This window comes from Astyanax mexicanus, chromosome 2 (assembly GCF_023375975.1).
Source record: "Astyanax mexicanus isolate ESR-SI-001 chromosome 2, AstMex3_surface, whole genome shotgun sequence".
Classification (NCBI taxonomy): Eukaryota; Metazoa; Chordata; class Actinopteri; order Characiformes; family Acestrorhamphidae; genus Astyanax; species Astyanax mexicanus.
The window spans coordinates 14,923,469-14,941,330 of NC_064409.1; the positions used below are offsets into that span (position 1 = coordinate 14,923,469).

The 17,862-nt window shown below is 37.7% G+C and overlaps 1 protein-coding gene across 1 annotated transcript; it reads left to right on the plus strand.

Moving 5' to 3' along the window:
- The first annotated feature begins 124 nt into the window (after positions 1 to 124).
- gnsa (glucosamine (N-acetyl)-6-sulfatase a) lies at positions 125 to 13,382 on the plus strand. Its single transcript, XM_007252734.4, has 14 exons — positions 125 to 471; positions 702 to 761; positions 1,945 to 2,151; positions 3,582 to 3,647; positions 5,298 to 5,396; positions 5,484 to 5,651; positions 5,737 to 5,819; positions 6,195 to 6,313; positions 6,401 to 6,504; positions 6,601 to 6,702; positions 6,968 to 7,078; positions 8,068 to 8,178; positions 8,440 to 8,600; positions 10,030 to 13,382. Exons 1-14 carry the CDS (start codon positions 295 to 297, stop codon positions 10,103 to 10,105), a joined length of 1,644 nt encoding a protein of 547 aa, XP_007252796.2. The 5' UTR covers positions 125 to 294; the 3' UTR covers positions 10,106 to 13,382.
- Positions 13,383 to 17,862: the final 4,480 nt, after the last annotated feature.

Consider the following 17,862-nt stretch of genomic DNA (forward strand, 5'->3'; position numbering starts at 1 on the left):
TTATATTTTATTCTAACATACATAATATTGTAATTATTTTTATACAACGAATGCGTAATAAAACCACCAAGAGCTTCAGCCAATCAGTGAGCAGCGCAGTCGTCAGCTGACTGGAGCTTCCGCTCTTGCGCAGCACATGAGTGAGGAAAACAGTGAAGTGTGTGTGTTTGTGTGTGTGAGAGTGTGTTTAAGAAGGAGGAGAAGGGCTTTCTGAGCTCTGTTCCACTTTAACACACTAACACTTCTGCTTAGAGACCCCCCGGAGACCCGCAGGGTGCAGCCTAACCGCTGACCATGAGTCAGGCTCGGGTATATCGGCGCTCAGCGGCGCTGCTGAGGCTGTGTTTAATAATGTGCGTCACTTTGCTGAGTAACTCTGCCGCTGAGGGGAACCTGAACCTGAACTGGTACCGCAAACCCAACATAGTCCTGATCCTCACTGATGACCTGGACGTGTCCATGGGCGGTATGGTGAGTTCTGGAGCTTCCTGTGTGTGTGTGTGTGTGTGTGTGTGTGTATGTATGTGTGTGTGTTAGAGAGAGAGAGGTGTGTGTCTGAGGGAAAGGTGTGTGTTAGTGAGAGAGAGAGAGAGAGGTGTGTGCGTTTTAAAGAGAGAGAGAGGGGTGTGGGTTTATGGTGATATAGCCCTCAGAGCTCATCATCTTCATTTTCTCTTTTTTGTGTTTCCTTTCATCCTCAGATCCCCTTAAATAAAACCAGAAAACTCATCGGGGAGGCTGGAATCACCTTTACTAACACGGTAATGTAGCAGTGTCTTTGCTGCTTACACTCAAGCTTTCTCTCTTTGAGAACTTGAATTGAATGATGAAAGAAGTGAATGCATCTATACGTCTGGATTGTGGTTAGGCCTGTCACAAAAAAAAAAAATTGTGAACGATATTTTGTCTCAGAAGTTATTGCGATAAACGATATTGTTGGCATTTTTATAAAATATAAAATGATAACATTAACCCTTTTAAAGAAAATTACTATTAACTATATACTGTATACATACATATCGCATACATAAGTGCGGAGGCAGGGGAACCGTGTGTCTGCCCCATATCCATGACGTGTATTAGCCCCAGTCTGTCCCAGCTGGCATGCGTTGGACCAGCACAAAGACCAGACCCTGCTTCAGCCTTCATTCAAGAGATACACTGATTGTGAATAGAATGCTGAGTCAACATGTGTGACAATATATGTAAGTGCAAACACAAAGGATGATATCACAATTATTAAAATGATTGAGGTCATGTCCATTTATTGAACAATAAGTCGATAATTTAGTTATTGTGACAGGCCTAATTGCTGTGCAATTTACAATAGCACTGATGTGATTATTGCATGATTTTTTCCACAAATGACACCTTTGAGTACCCTTAGAGATTTAAGCTTTTGTTGGGAGTTTATTGAACTTGTTAAGGCTATGGATTTTTAGCACAAATGGATGAATTATCACCAGAAAACATGTCCTGCATAATCACTACAAAGTGTGTGTGTAACAGATTTTAAAGAATCCAGTCTGCATTTTCGAAAGTTCTGTGGACCAATAAATGTTTTGGTCAAAATGAGCACCACTATATTAGGGGATGAACACTTACCCTATTAAATCAAAGGGTTTTTTTTTCTTGTCTTTTTAAAGTGTAATTGTTCTTCAAGCCAAATATCACATCAGATGAGCAATATTCTGATATTGTATTCCATAAAATATTCCATATTCCAGTTCAGCTTGTTTAGTACCCCTCCCCTAATCCTTAAGGTTCTCTGTGGTAAAATAATCAAAACAAGCTTTGTAAGAAATTCTTGCATAATATAGCAGCACCCAGGAAGCATGTCTTTTAATAACGTATTGCAAATGTAAATATCATGTCATATGTGTAATTAATGTCCTGATCTTGAATTTGATTAACAGTGCTAAAATATCTCTCTTTACCTTTCAGTTTGTAGCCAGTCCCCTGTGCTGCCCCAGCAGAGCTAGCATACTCACAGGCAAATATCCTCACAATCACCATGTGATCAATAACACGCTGGAGGGAAACTGCAGCAGTGACGCCTGGCAGAAGACCCAGGAGCCTGAAACCTTCCCAGCTATACTGCAGAAATATGGCTACTACCAGACCTTTTTTGCTGGGAAGTATCTCAACGAGGTAGAGACATTTTTTACTACATGTAGCGAACATTTGTGGTAGGTTTGTGGTAGGGCTGCACACAAAACCATGTCGAAGTTCCGTTTCCACATATTGCCTGTTTGTGATTTGCGGTTTGCATTGAAACATGTCAAAAGCATTTTGCAATGAAATTGCTACATTTACTGGCATGCAAATGTTTGGGCACCCCTGGTCTACAACTCTGTATGGTAAATGTTTTAGTGAGGAGAAGATGAACTGAACCCCCCAAAAATGCATAATTTTAGGGATTACACAATAAAACAGATTAGGGTATTATAATGTTGTACAATATTAGAATTTTATGAGTGAAGATTTGCCAATAAAGTTTAAGTATGCAAAGAGATTTAGAAGTTTTATTTTAATAATTAACTTGTAAAGGTTGTAAAGCTTGTAAAGCTTTTTATAGTTATCGTTAAACCTGCACAATTATGACTTTAGTGGAGGAATCATCTCAAGAGCACTGTTAAGCATGGGGGGTAAATAGTTCACTAATAGTAGTTTCTACAGCAGTGGATAGATCATTGATGATTGCTTCTACAGCAGGAAGGTGCATTAGCATTAGCTGCTAACTGCTAGCCCGACAACGCTACGTTAAAGTGCCCTGAGTGTTCCAGTCAGCCAGGGCGATATTAGCTGGTGGTTTGTCCCACATAGCTTGTTTTAACACTGTAAACATGCGGGCTACATTCCGATGTACTCCCCTTTAAATGGCAAAAGAAGTGGCGCTTAAAAAGGTTAGCGGCTAATGCTGCTCCAGCAGTGCTAGCTGGGGTTAGCAGCAGGCTACATTCCTTAATACTCACCTCCTTTATACACAGTTAGTGGCTAATACTGCTGGAGAAACTAAACTGAAACTCCTGTATAACACAGTCCTTCATTGAATTCATACATACGGCTCACCAGATTATAAGGTGCACTGTCAATTTTAAAGTATTTTCAGTGCGCATTATAGTTAAAAAATGTCAAAAGAGCAGGACATCCCATAAGTCTTATAGAATTTAGAGCTTTTTGTGATAAAGAATTGCTTAAACCCCCCAAATAAGTAATAAAAGCTGTGGCTTTCTACGAAAAGTATTTGCAAGCTGTTTTGCCCAGTGCTTAGTATGCAAAATCATACCTGCTTATACTGTATATGAACTAAGCCCAGGGTTGGGTGGTATGATTGCAATACAGTATACTTTTATATTTGAGTCACTCATTGAAAGCAGGTAGGGAAAAAATGTTTTTTCCTTTGTCACTAATTGCTTTTTTAAAGGTTGTTTAATAGTAACTTTGTATAAATGCTTTATTGTACATTGATCAATGCAATTTAAAAAAGTGGTGCAAAATTACTTAAAAGAAACTGTTACATTGATGAAGATATAAGGTAATTAAAATTTTCTAAAGTTTTATTTTTTTGTGCTCCCTAGTATGGTAACAAACAGGCTGGTGGAGTGGAGCATGTTCCCCCAGGCTGGGACTACTGGTTTGCACTGGTAAGGAAAATGCATGTCCTGTTCATACACTGACTCTAAACACTATGTATTCTGTTTTGAACTATATAAAAATTGTACAAAAAATAAGCTAGCTATAGAACTTGTAACGCATGTGTCTAGTCTTTAATATTGCAAGTTGCAAGATGTTTTTATAAAGGATCTGCCTACATGACTTGTTTTCTCAGTCTTATTGCATATAATGCTCATTTTTACATCCCTGCTTACTCTGCAGACACTATTTAAACTCCATTTGCTTGTAAATTTGCTTTGTTTGTCTATGGGCTTATGAACACAGTACATTGGGCCTTGACGTAGGTCTTGACATGTGAATGAGGGGGAGGAGGAGTAAGTGATTTAGTGGAAGTGGTTCAAGCTGGGGAACATGGCTGATCCTTAACCTTCACCATTTGGACTAAGAAACTGTACTGTAAGAGTAATGACAGAAATACAACTTAAATCTAAATATATCAGTTAATTTAAAACCTTGTGAAAATATTTTCAGGTCAGATTTAGGTCTAAAATGTCCAGATGATTGAAAGGGGAAGATATAGCGTGGGATTGGTTGCTTTGGGAGATGCTGGGGGGTTTGCTGTCTAATGCCAGGCCAGGTTTACACTTTACGACTTTTGAGTCGTCAGTCGTTGTGCTGTTCACACTTTACAACTGGTTGTGCTGAAATTGCGAGTTTTTCAGTTGAAATGCATGAAGAGCTTCGGTTACAGTGCATCACCGGCTGATTGCCTCTCAGCCAATCCTATTGTGGTGTAATAAGAAGTATAGAGAGACTCCGCCCACACATTTGATGCCGACAGGATGTAGGAAAGTTCTTTAGGCCGCTCGTTATACTGCAGTGTAAAACCAAAACTAACCGGACCAAATATTACAGTATACAATGTAACAAGCACACAGACCTGTGTGCAGACACTGGTCCGGCCTGTTTAGGTATTAAAAAGCACTAGAAGTTAAGAAGTTTCTTACCACACGTCTTGCAAAATTAGTCTTTTTGATTGGTTGTTGAAAAGAATTAAGTCTGTCAAATTGGAGGAGAACTAAAAAGTTTCAATTGAATAGCTCTTAGCTTTGGGTTTAGGTTATGTGCAAGAAAATATGTTCGCAGACAAATATGAAATGAGCACACTTTGGAAAAGAAATCCCCTTTATTGAAGAGATGTGGAAGCAATCTGCAACACTCTATTAAGGTTTATTGTGCTGACTTTTTTGTGGTTTTAGGATCCTTGTTCTACCTTTTACTACAAGAGCAGGAGTGTCCCTCACTACCTTTAAGGAACTCCTGAAGACAGAGCTCTTCAAAGAGCACTTACTCTCCTAACACCTCTAACTAACTACCTTCTACTACCAGATCAGGAGCGTCTCTCACTATCTTTAATAAACTCCTGAAGACAGAGCTCTTCAAAGAGCACTTACTCTCCTAACACCTCTAACAAACAAACCACTTTTAACCTCAAATCTTCTTCCCCTCCTTTCCTCCTCTACCCCATTTTTCCCTTTGGTCTCATTAGGCCCTGTCTAGCATGTTTTTACCTTAAACTTCTATGTCTTCTACTACTAAATGTACATCATTATTGCACAAAAAGCTTTGGACAAAAGCGTCTATCAAGTGTAGTTCTCTCTTGCTATTGTCTTTCACAGGAAAGAAACTCTAAATACTACAACTACACATTGTCTGTGAATGGCAAAGCACAGAGACATGGACAGAACTACAGTGAGGACTACCTTACTGATGTTTTGGTAAGAATATTTATTTATATAGAATATTCATTAATTTATTGTTAAGTATTTTAATAACATCTTTAATCCATCTTCACAATCTGTTAGGCCAACGTCTCTATAGACTTCCTTCAATACAAGTCTAACTACAGACCGTTCTTCATGATGGTGTCTACACCGGCCCCTCACTCCCCCTGGACTGCTGCCCCTCAGTACGAGGGACAGTTTACCAAAGTCAAAGCTCCCAGAGATCCTAACTTTAATGTTCACGGCAAAGTAAGTAGATGCTAATGGTCTGATTTCATGTGCCTTTGCTCATGTGCAGCTGACCGTGTTTTGACTACATGCACTTCCCTTGCAGGATAAGCACTGGCTAGTCCGGCAAGCCAAAACTCCTATGGCAAACTCTTCTGTGGAGTACCTAGACAATGCTTACAGAAGGAGGTAAGCTGGAGTAGATATTTAAATTGAAATATTTAATTGTTGTACTTTTTTTTATTAGTTTAGAGCAATAATAAAAAAAAATTCCTTTAAAACATCAGCCTCTATCAAATGTTTGGGATAATGTGATAAATCATAACACTAACCTCAAGTACAAAATACTAATAATTATAATGTAGGACGTTTTGTAAATCTGTTCATTAAAACCTATGGGACTATAATATGCTATAAAATAAAATGATATACATGCCATACAAAATTCTACCTGGAAGACCTGGATTTTTAGTGTACATCTGCTAATTGGTAGAGATGGCACAATCGGGTTGAGTTCAGTTTAACACCTTCTTTAACAAGAATTGGTTTTATGTGCTCCACTAGGTGGCGGACTCTCCTGTCTGTAGATGATCTGGTGGAAAAGGTGGTGAAGAAACTGGAGGTTCGAGGAGAGCTGGAGAACACCTACATCATTTTCACCTCAGACAATGGCTACCATACAGGTACTTTCAGTGAAGAAAATCCAGGGTCATCAGTGTAGTCGATACTTGTTTTGTATACTGATGTTATTTTTTTGCTCTTCCTCTCAGGCCAGTTTTCTATGCCTCTGGATAAGAGGCAGCTGTATGAGTTTGATATCCGCGTTCCTCTGCTGGTACGAGGACCCGACATCAAGCCCAACCAAACCAGCTCGGTAACAGGCTTTCAGAAATATCAGTAAATTACAGCGTTCCTATTATATGATAATTTATACTAACGTAATAAATGTAATGTTGAATTTCTTCTTCAGTTACTCGTGGCTAATATAGATTTGGGGCCAACTATCGTGGACATGGCTGGATGGGACGTCAATAAGACCAAGATGGATGGGATGTCCTTTCTACCAATTATGGTGCGCAAGCAGTGTGAAGAGTAAAAGCACACAAAACAAGCAAATTACTGTTTATACTGTTGTATTTATTGCTTTTAAGGTGCCTGGTACATGATGAAACCATGTCTGAGCATTTTTTTTTTTTTCACAAACCAAATCCTTTTTTTTTAAATGCACCTTCATTAGCTGTAGTATTTGGCTGTGAAAAAGTGAAAAACTGAATAATGTATACAAAACAAATATATTAACTTATATCTATATTGTGGTCTGTGTGTTTGTCTTTCAGACTGGGAAGGCAAACAGCAGCACATGGAGGTCAGATTTTCTGGTGGAGTATGAGGGAGAGGGACACAACGTCTCAGACCCAGCCTGCCCTATCCTCGGTCCAGGAGTCTCAGTAAGAAAATTGTAGTTTGTAAATGGACTCTCTTCGCTGAGTGCGTCAAGACTCAAGCATTTAATACTTGCATTTTAGACTGAATGATCAAAAATCACTGCCTGTACTGAGTAAATCACTAAATCAAAACAGGATAATTTGAGATTGTACATCTTTACATATAGAAGCTGGCAGAGTGATATACATTTGTTTGCTGTTTGTCAAAAACCAGCAAAGAATTCCTTTATGTGGCAGTGATTTTCATATTTAACACTTTTCCTTAACTGAAATACAAAGAGGGTAAGTTTGCAGCATGTTTAATATAAAAGCTGAATATAAGGTTGCAATAAGACTGCTTACTGTTCTTTAAAAAAAAAAATCATAATAAATAAACAAAATTAAATAATGTTGAAATCAAATTGAAAGAAAACCATAGCTTGTGCATCACTTTAAATAGTGCTGCTTGTTTATAAATTATAAAAAGTTATTTGTGATGTAAGAACTAAACCTATAATTCAGAATCTCTTATATATTTGAAGAATAGGTACATTTTGTTTTAATACAATACTGCCCATCCCTAAAACCAACTGATTCATAATTTATCATTAGCTTCTTTTGCCAGGTTTGCAAACAAACAGGTTGATACATGAACTCAACTCAACTACATTCAAGTCACAGTTAGACTGCAACAAAACAAAAGCTAGGAAGGAGGGCAGATAACCATGCTAGCCTTAAAAAAAAAACTAATGCTTGTCAATGTAGTGCATCATGAAATCTGAAATGTCTTCTTACTTGATTTTATAATTTTAACATGAGTGCAACAAAAAATAAACCAAAACCTTATACTTAGTTCCTTTTTAGAATAATTTAAAAGACTGCATAGATAAAACATTCATAATATAAAATTATAAAAAATTCAATTAAAATGCAGATATTTTAAAAGTAAATAAAACTGTTTATACATAAAATACCTAAACCTAAATCTGACTGACTTTTAATTCTGTTTCTAGGAGTGTTTCCCTGATTGTGTGTGTGAGGACTCCTATAACAACACTTACGCCTGCGTTCGCACCGTGTCTCCAGCTGCCAACCTCCAGTACTGCGAGTTTGATGATAATGAGGTGAGTGTAATAGATATAGAATTGAGTTACATATAATCATGTTTATTTATAGCATGTAAGCTTGTGGTCAGAATGCGAAATACTCCACATTTAAAGTGCTGAACGCAATAATGTGATGTTCTGTAAGGATTTTCAATCTCAGTTTAAGGCAGCTTTCAGACACTCTTTATTGTCTGTATTAAAATGTATAAAATCAAGATTCCCCTTTATGGAATTATTGACCAATTTCTATTTCTCACTGCTTTACATCTTCACCTGTAGGTGTTTGTGGAGGTCTACAACCTAACAGCAGACCCCTTCCAGCTCACGAACATTGCCAAGACCATCGACCAGGAGGTCCTAGAGAAGATGAACCATCGCCTGATGATGCTGCAGTCATGCTCAGGACAGTCCTGCAGAACTCCAGGAGTCTATGACTCAAGGCAAGTTCCTCAGACACACTAATACATACTGCTTCAGCTAAACTGACCAACTACAGTGCATTTGTTCCACTTTTTATCATGTTACACCCACAAGCTTAAATCTGGCGTGCATTTATGTTCAGCCCTCTGAACACTGATACCCTGAATAAAATCCAATGTGACTAATTGTTCCCAGAAGTCACCTAGTTAGTAAATCGACTAAATAGAGTCCACATCTGTATCATTAAGTCTCAGTATAACTACACCTGTTCTGTGGTCCCTCAGAGGTCTGTTAGAGAACATTTGTGATCAGTCAGCATCATGAAAACCAAGGAACACTCCACACAGGTCAGGGATAAAGCTGTGGAGAAGTGTAAATCAGGGTTAGTTTATTTTAAAAAAAACAAGCTTTGTGGCCTTTCTCACAGAGTACTGTTCATTCCGTTAGCATACGGCACATCTGCAAACCTACCTAGACATGGCCGGTCACCTAAACTAATCAGCCAAGGCAATGATAGCATTCATTAGAGAAGCAGACAAGAGACCAATGGTCACTCTGGACAAGCTGCAGAGATCCACAATACAGGTTGGGAAATCTGGCCTTATGAAAGACTGGTAAACCATTTTTGAAAGCATGCCATACAAAGTCCAGAGGGGGCCACAGCAAACAATCTGGTCAGATGAGACCAAAGTTTGACTTTTTGGCCTAAATGCAAAGTGCTATCTATGTGTGGCAAGAAAAACTAACAAAGCACATCTTCCTGAACACACCATCTCTACTGTAAAACATAGTGGTGGCAGCATCATGCTGTGGGGATATGAATATTTTTAAGGACTGTATACAGCTGTGAAAAAAATTAAGAGACCACTTCAGTTTCTGAGTCCGTTTCTCTGATTTTGCTATTTATAGGTATATTTTTGAGTAAAATAAATATTGTTTTATTCTATAAACTACGGACAGCATCTCTTCCAAATAAAAGTATTGTCATTTACAGCATTTATTTGCAGAAAATGAGAAATGGCTGAAATAACAAAAAAATATGCAGATCTTTCAGACCTCAAATAATGCAAAGAAAACAAGTTTATATTTGGTGAAATAATCCTGGTTTTTAATCAGTTTTCATGCATCTTGGCATGTTCTCCTCCACATGTGGTGCAACAATTCAAGCAGTTCAGTTGGGTTGATGGCTTGTGATCATCAATCTTCCTCTTGATTATATTCCAGATTTTTAACTTGGTAAAAATTGAAACTTGAAATAGTTTTTTGATGGATGCCATAGAAGAACCCAAAGAGTCTTTCTTGATAGTGTTATTCATTTAATAAACCATAACAAAGAAGCCCCCTTTATGTAGTAAAGTGTAGTGTAGTGTGCTGTATGTTCTATGCACCAATGTCTGTTTATCCTGTTATCACTTAATGTGTGCTTTGTGTTTTTGATTATGATTGCAGGTTTAAGTTTGATCCTCGTTTGATGTTCGGCAGCCTCAGTCCACACATCAGCAGACTGCGGCAGACGCTGAAGTAAAGAGCGAAGGACCCTAAAAGCCTGTCCTGCTGTTGCCTTTGTGTCCTGATCATTCCCTCGAGGACAAGCCAGTCTCTCCAAAGGATATGGTCACTAAACTTCAGGGGGTGTTGCCCCATTTCAAACCACTTTCTGAGAGGGTTGCACTTTTCTGCACAGCAAGTGTCTCTCTTTCTTTCTGTCGTTTTCTCTCTCTTTATTTCTTTCTCTCTCTTTCATTTTGCATTTTCGAGATTAACAACCTAACCCATATTTTGGCCTCTGTATGAGGTGGGGTTGGCAGGGATAGGGGAGGTTTGGATTGATTTTAAATTATCAGTTTCATTTTTTTTGTTTTGTTTTGTTTTTATTTATTTACGTGTTTTAACATGAAAGGTCACTTGATAGTTGGGATTTGTTGCATTGTCTGGGCAGATACATATTGATTCATTCTCTAATCTTCATTTCTAACTATTTGTGTTTAGTCAATACAAAGTTTGTAGGCCATATATTTTTACCATTTTCAACATGTTTGATGCTGCACATATGGAAGATATGCTTAAGATTTTGATGTTGGAGGTAAAAGCCAAAGTTTAAATGACTGTTTTAGCTCCATTATTTTCAATGATCATTGGATATACAGTCTTACGATCAGGGTTCCCAAAAGAACCGTTATTTTTATGAGATGGATGATATATAGATAATGTTGATCCTCTGAGATCTAATTCTGTAATTATTGATAGACTACCGGTATTAACTTTTAAATTGAAGGTGCCACTTAGGCTTTTTGGGATGATGCCATAGAACAGTGTTTTGTCACCCAGCTCTTCTATGCTCCAAACACACCTGATTGAAAAAATAATTGGCTCTGTAAAAACTTTGGGGGTGTATTCAAGCAGGTAATTCACTGAACTTTGCAGGACCAGGGTTGAGAAACACTGCAAAAGAACCAATTCTGTTTTGGGAGAAAAGCAAGAACTAATGTAATGGTTTGCCTGAGAGTCTTTACTTTATTTAGAAACCTTAATTGCTTAAACAACTAATTTACCAGAGATGTTTCAATAAAGATCCAACCATTTCAAACCCTGATCCTGTAGAACTAAGCCCTGCCCTCGTGGTTCTGCTCCAACACAACACTGTCAGATCAGCAAGGACCTGTTTTTAGCCTATTTGCTGAATTAGGTGTGTTTAGAACTGGTGCTAATTCAACCGCATGCAATGCAGATTTAATTGTTTTCTCAGCTCTAGAGTACGGAACCAAAACTGTTTTATTACAAATGATCTCAGTGCTGGTCTTGGTGTAGCACTGCCCTACAGGCCTTAGAGTTTCCCCTAATCCAAACACACCTGATTTGACTAGTGAACTAAATAGTGAACCCTTGCTGGAAAAAAAATCTGGGTGCGTAACAGAAAGAATTATGAAACGCTGTTCTATGGCATTGTGTGAAAAGCCCTTTAAGAGGAATACAAGAATTCTCAAAAGGTCTTACCCTGATTCCACCTGTTTAAACCTCACTGGCCCTTTGCATATGATATTGGACACTCTTGCACTAATTGCATATTCATTTAAGGCAGACATTTTCAATCCTGGTGTTGAAGGCACCCTGCCCTGCAAATATTTATGCTTTTCCTGCTCCCCCATCACACCTGATTCAACTAATCGACTCATTAACAAGCCCTTTCAGAGTTGAACAGGTTGTGTTAAAGCAGGGAAACCCTTAAATTGTGCAGAGCCATGAAGTCTACATCAGTAGAGTGACCCTCAAATCTTTAGAATGTAGGCTGCATTTTTCAGCTGTAATATGAAGTATCCTTCAGTTTGGAACAGCCTTCTGTTTTGTAGCAGCTGAGAAATGCAGCCTTGATTTCTTGATCTACTGTAACATGCCTACTTTTAACCAGTCGCTACAGTGTCACTTCTCAAATAGAGCTGGCGGAGGTTTATGAATGATATCAAACCCTTTAGTTCAGCTGTGAACGACCCCAAGGTGAAACATTACAGTACCGTATTTTTCGCACTATAATTCACACCAGATTATAAGGCACACTATCAATAAACACTTTTTTTTATACACAAGGCACACCGGACTATAAGACGTACTTTAAATGGCACCTAAAATGGCGCAAAAACATTTTCAGACAAGTCAAACCAGTGCTGGATGTTAATCTATATCGATTTTTCTAAAAGCTTAGATTTTAAGATTTCTGCTAAGGCTGGAGCATTAGCATTTGCGGCTAGCCGCTAATGCCGCCTAACTGCTGCCTGACAGCGCCACACTGAGGAACTCTAAGTGTTCTGGTAAACCAGGGCGATATTAGCTAATGGTTCGTCGCACATAGAATAGCTTGTTTTAAAACGGTAAACACACAGGCTACAGGCTGATAATACTCACTTTTCAATGGCAAAATGGCTAGCACAGTTAGCGAGTAATGCTAACACTGCTCCAGCAGTCTTAGCCGGGGTAAGCAGCAAGCTACAGGCTGATAATACTCACCTCTGAACTGACAAAAAAATAAACAGACAAACGCTTAACAGATAATGCTAATACTGCTAGAGAACTAAACTGAAACTCGTGTATAACGCTGCACTTAAGCAGAGTGGCTTTACTGCTCCTTACAACCTGACCAGTAAAATGCATACACAAGGCGCACTTGATTAAAAGGCGAACTGATGATTTTTGGGAAAATTTAAGTATTTAGTGCACCTTTATAGTGCTAAAAATATGGTAAAACGCTTGGCCATAAACAAGCCAAGGTGTTCACCATCTCATCTCACTACCTACCTATGAACCAATGTGAATTACTCTCGACTCTCTTTTTTATGAATAAGAAATGACTATTTTACTATGAGGGAAATGAAGGGGATATGTAAAGCTGAGTTGCTTTAATCATTAAAGTTGTTAGCAACAGTATTTTCAATAAATGAGGGAAACATTTCCACTTTGGACTATTATAATAAATATTGGAAGCCCAGTGTAGCCTATTGATGCTGTATTTTTCACATTACAGCATCAACCTATACTTGTTTAAAAGAAGGGTGTAACTGATTTTTTTTTGTTGCCTTTAGTTTGTGTAGGAATTCTTTGTTACAGCTGCCTATACATAAAAATAACCAACAACAAAAAATGTTCCTGAAACACTTCTTTCACTGAGGCACTTTTCAGGTCCGTGATAATAGCTATCAGTGTTTTGTTTTGCACATAATTCTAGCATTTCTTCGTGTGATTGAGAGTTTCTTTTTTCCTGTAGTTTATGTATGCAAGTATTGAGTTTAATCAATAAAACCAATGTGAACTTATGTTTGCTTATCATTTGTGGTTTATTTGGTACAAAAAAACACTTTGAACAGCAATGCAATGTGACAACTAAAGGCTACAAATGAAAGTAGGCCAGTCTTTGAGTACTGAGTTCCCGCACTGGTGGTTAAAGTCTTTGTAGAATGGTTGCAAATGTAAGCAGTTGCAGTATTTTTTTTTTATTAGTAGTTCTGATCATGCTTAAAGCAGCTTTGTTATATTCACAGTATGAAAATAGCTGTATGTGCCAGTGCTTTCTTCAGTGTTGAAACTACTATTCTAGACTTTTAATAAAAAAGGCAGATGTGCTATTTGTCAGTTCTCTAATGACTGAATATCTATTAACTTTTTAGCTGGGTAGCTAAGCTAAGGAAATACCCATGTGCAGACCTGTATAAAATACTAGAGACCCAGACTTAAAAGTACACTTGTTTCATCAAAAACTGACTTTAGTAGAGATTAAAGGGTTCTTTAAGCTCCACAATTAAGTACTAAAGTATGCAACATTTCAGTACTGAAGTATTGCAGGTAGGTTATTCTTAGATTTACTACTGAAGTACTGAAAGTTATAGTACATTTCTGTGTTTTAGTGTAGTTATTATAGAAAGCAGTGGAAAGTTAGCAGTGCTAAAGGCAGAACAGGAGCAGTGAGGTCTTCTTATACAATCAGCTTGATCTATTGATTCACTCAATGATGAGCAGCTTCAACAAACACTGTGACAGTGCAGAATATCTACCGCTCTGGCTTTAGTGATAATGTGATGTGGGTTTGGTTGGTGAGTATGGTTTGTAACATTTTTAGAATTGTAACGATGCAGCACATAAAACAATTATTAAAGTTAAAGTATTAAACTCACTGAAAATATATAATAAAGTAAAAGTGGAAGTAGGAGAAAGTTAATACTCCAGTAGAGACAGATACAGCATTTTAGCATTTAGGTAAAGTAGTTCTACTTGGTTACTGTACATCTCTGCCTAGAGCCGTTTATAGAATCTGCCGACTCCCTTCAAAAAACTATAAGGCGTTTATAATCTATGATTTTTATGATATTGCTTCATTGCTTCATATAAACCCATTCATTTTAGACCTTCAAGTGGGTACCTTATTCTCCTCACAAGAGATACTTATGTTCTTGTGACAAAACATGCTTTTGGAGAGCAGCCAGATGAGTCAGCGAATTGTGGGCCTCATTTATACGTTTTTAATCTTGATTTAAGTATTAATATGCGTGAGGAAGGTTTTTACGCATGTACCTGCAGTTCCGTGCTTTAACACATGATGTCACTAATTCCCGCTCCCTCTGCAATATTCTGAAGGGATACGCGTGCCTCAAATCTAGATTAAATGTACGCCCGTTTTTTACGCCATATATATTTTTTATAAATCACTGTTCTTGCGTGAGAGGTTGCGCACGCACATTTCAGCCCTGTTTTAATGCGTACGTACCCTCTCACGCAAGAACAGTGTTTTAACCCTTGTGTGGTGTTCGGGTCTGTGGGACCCGTTTACATTTTTTATCAAAGGAAAAATGATACCATTAAATACTAGCTGCGGTTCGGGACACGCTCTGGAGTCAGCATACGTCATCACGTCTAGCGCGCTGTGCCCGTGAGCTGTTTATAAATAACTAAAGTTAATGATCACTTACCTCGGGATAAATCTCAATGCAGCGGCAGCTATTTCTCTTTTACTCATCCAAATATTACAGATATTTAAATATTCATGATTTACTTTAATTATACACTTTTCCTCACTTAATTCTCAGAGTATGGTCAGTTTTATTTATGTATTTAATTTATTTTTGATTAGATGCTTCATAGAAATGCATGAGTAATGAAACCATAATATAATAAATATTTTGTATGAGCCATCAGAGCTAAATTATCAAACTAAGCTACGTTTCACACAATAGTACATTCATACACAGTCAGCTAATTTATCTTTACCTTTTAGTTGCATAAAACACATGATTCATAAACTTTTTATTTATTTATTTACCCATACCCACTAGTTGAGATGTGATACTACAATAAGCATAGTGACAATAAAAACACAGCGAGCAAAAATAAGAATGTTAAGAGAGAAAACCTTATTACATTCAAAGAAAAAATATATATATTCATAAAGGGAGCTAACTCTGCCTCCAGTCGGTCTGACCAGAGTTCACCTTCCCCGGCCCACGTTCATCCCTGTGGAAAAAATAAATCTGAATTAGTAACAGCGGTTTATGGAGAACACGCTCATAATTCCACTATTTACACAGTTAATCACTCAGTTACAGGTAAATCTAGTTATTCCCTCTAACAATTAAACTGTTTACGCATTAAATCACTGAATTACAGGTTATTCTACAGTTTTACACTATTTACACAGTAAATCACTTAGTTATACGTAACAGTGACTTAAAACAGTTAAAACTTTTTATACTGGACGGCCAGGGTATCTTTGTTTCCTAGCGGGGGTTTCCTCAGCGCTGCAGCCGCGTTTGGTACTCTGTAAGTCGGCTAGATGCGTGTTAGCTTAACCGGTAAATTAGCGCGATAAGCTAACGGTAGCTTCCGCCGGTCAGGTCTTACATTAAATGAAGTACAGGCGAAAACAACACATTTTTGATGAACACACACTGTACACCCCCCCTACACATTTAAATTACATACAGGATGTTCGGGTCTACTGGACCCGGGGCTAATAAAGGTGTTTACTCTGTTCTCCTCCTGTCTGGGTGTGTAGATTGTGTGTGTTTTGTTTCTGCCCCTGTTGTTCCTGTACCAGCTTGTAATATTGTTGAAGAATAAAATCGATACCTGTCAGAAATTGAATGCTCTTTTGCCCAAAAAATTAGCCACCATGCATAGCTGCCCAGTGTGATAAGAATGCGACTAGGATTGGCAGATGGCAGTTTCCCCGGTACAGGACATCAAGTCTTTTTTTGAGCTTTTTATCCCAGATTCCATCCTAAACATTATTCTGAATTGCACTTATTTAGAGGGAAGGCCTGTTTTTAGAGAAAAATGGAACGGAGTTTGACCTATTCCATAATTTTGCAGAATTTAAAACATTAAAATGCAGCGGGTCGACCAGACCCATGAACACTGTCTGAGTAACAAAAATATGAACACCATACAAGGGTTAAACGAGCGTACATTTAAGCAAGGTTTGAGGCACGCGTATCCCTTCAGAAGGTTGCAGAGAGAGCGGGAATTAGTGACATCATTTGGACGTTTAACTATGACCACAACTTGGAGGACAATATGCAGTTAAACATTTGATCTTCGGACTAGGTAACTTTTTTTGGACGTTATGGTGACAGGTGCAGGAAATTGACATTATTAAAGAATACATATCATTTTTTATTTATAATATATCAACATCATTGTTATAAATATTGTTAATCAGTATGAATATAGACTATTTGATTAAGCGTCATTTATTAATAATTATTTATTATTAATTATTTAGTAGATTATATTTTTGTATCTATTTAATTAATTAACGAATTTAGGTATTTATGTATGTATTTTTCTATTTGAAAATGCAATCTGTGCGGAAAATTGTTAGGTTGATTTTAACCAGTCAACACCACTCTGATTTGCTGAGACCGCACTGATCACAACCATAGACTGTATATAAGTATGGACAGCACGACAGGGGTTGAAAAGTGAAGCCACAACGTCTCTTACGCCCTCTGGTGGCTGGTTTCAGTACAGCTTTTAACCCTAAAGCCTATTTCCATTCAACTGAATGAAAGATGACGGAATTTTTAATCTAAAATTACACATCCAGGATTTTTTTGGAAAGTTGATTTCTGTACATTCTGCAAGCCCCACTCCTTTGTTAATAACCCCAGTGTTTTTTTTTTTTTTTTACAGTACCCTCAGGAAAACTTTCTCTCCAGTTTTTTTTTTTTGGTAAGTGGATCATTTCTCTCCATCAGTTCATTAGTATTCATACTGTAGATCCATGCGGTTCTTGACTCACTTTCCAACTCGCGTTTTAGGTTTCCAAACCAAAGATTTATTTCTTTACAAAATAATACACTGAACAAAAAACGATTAAAATGCTTATAAACAGAAAACTAGGTACTTATATTCATGTTCCTAATTCCTAAATCCTAAAACTGCGGTCAGAAAAGGTGAGGCTCCTTTGGCTTTTTACTGCTTGTCTTGTTTTTTCTCCTGCCCAAAAAACACTGTAATTATCCGAATCTAACCACCTACAGGTGCCTTTCTAATGCCGTTACTCTTATATTAATACTGTCCCTTACACATACTTTGTTCTTCTCCCTAATTTTAGTATTTACGTTAGGTTTTTAACCTAGCCTTAGGTACTTAACGATAGTTAACTAGGTTAGCCAACTCAGGTTAGCTAAGTAAAGTAACTAAACTTGTTTGGTGAAAATTACGTGGAGTGGGCGGGGTTTGAGCAGTCACACGGCCCCGCCCCCCGCCTCCCACCTCTGTCACGCCAGTTCTGGCTCCAAT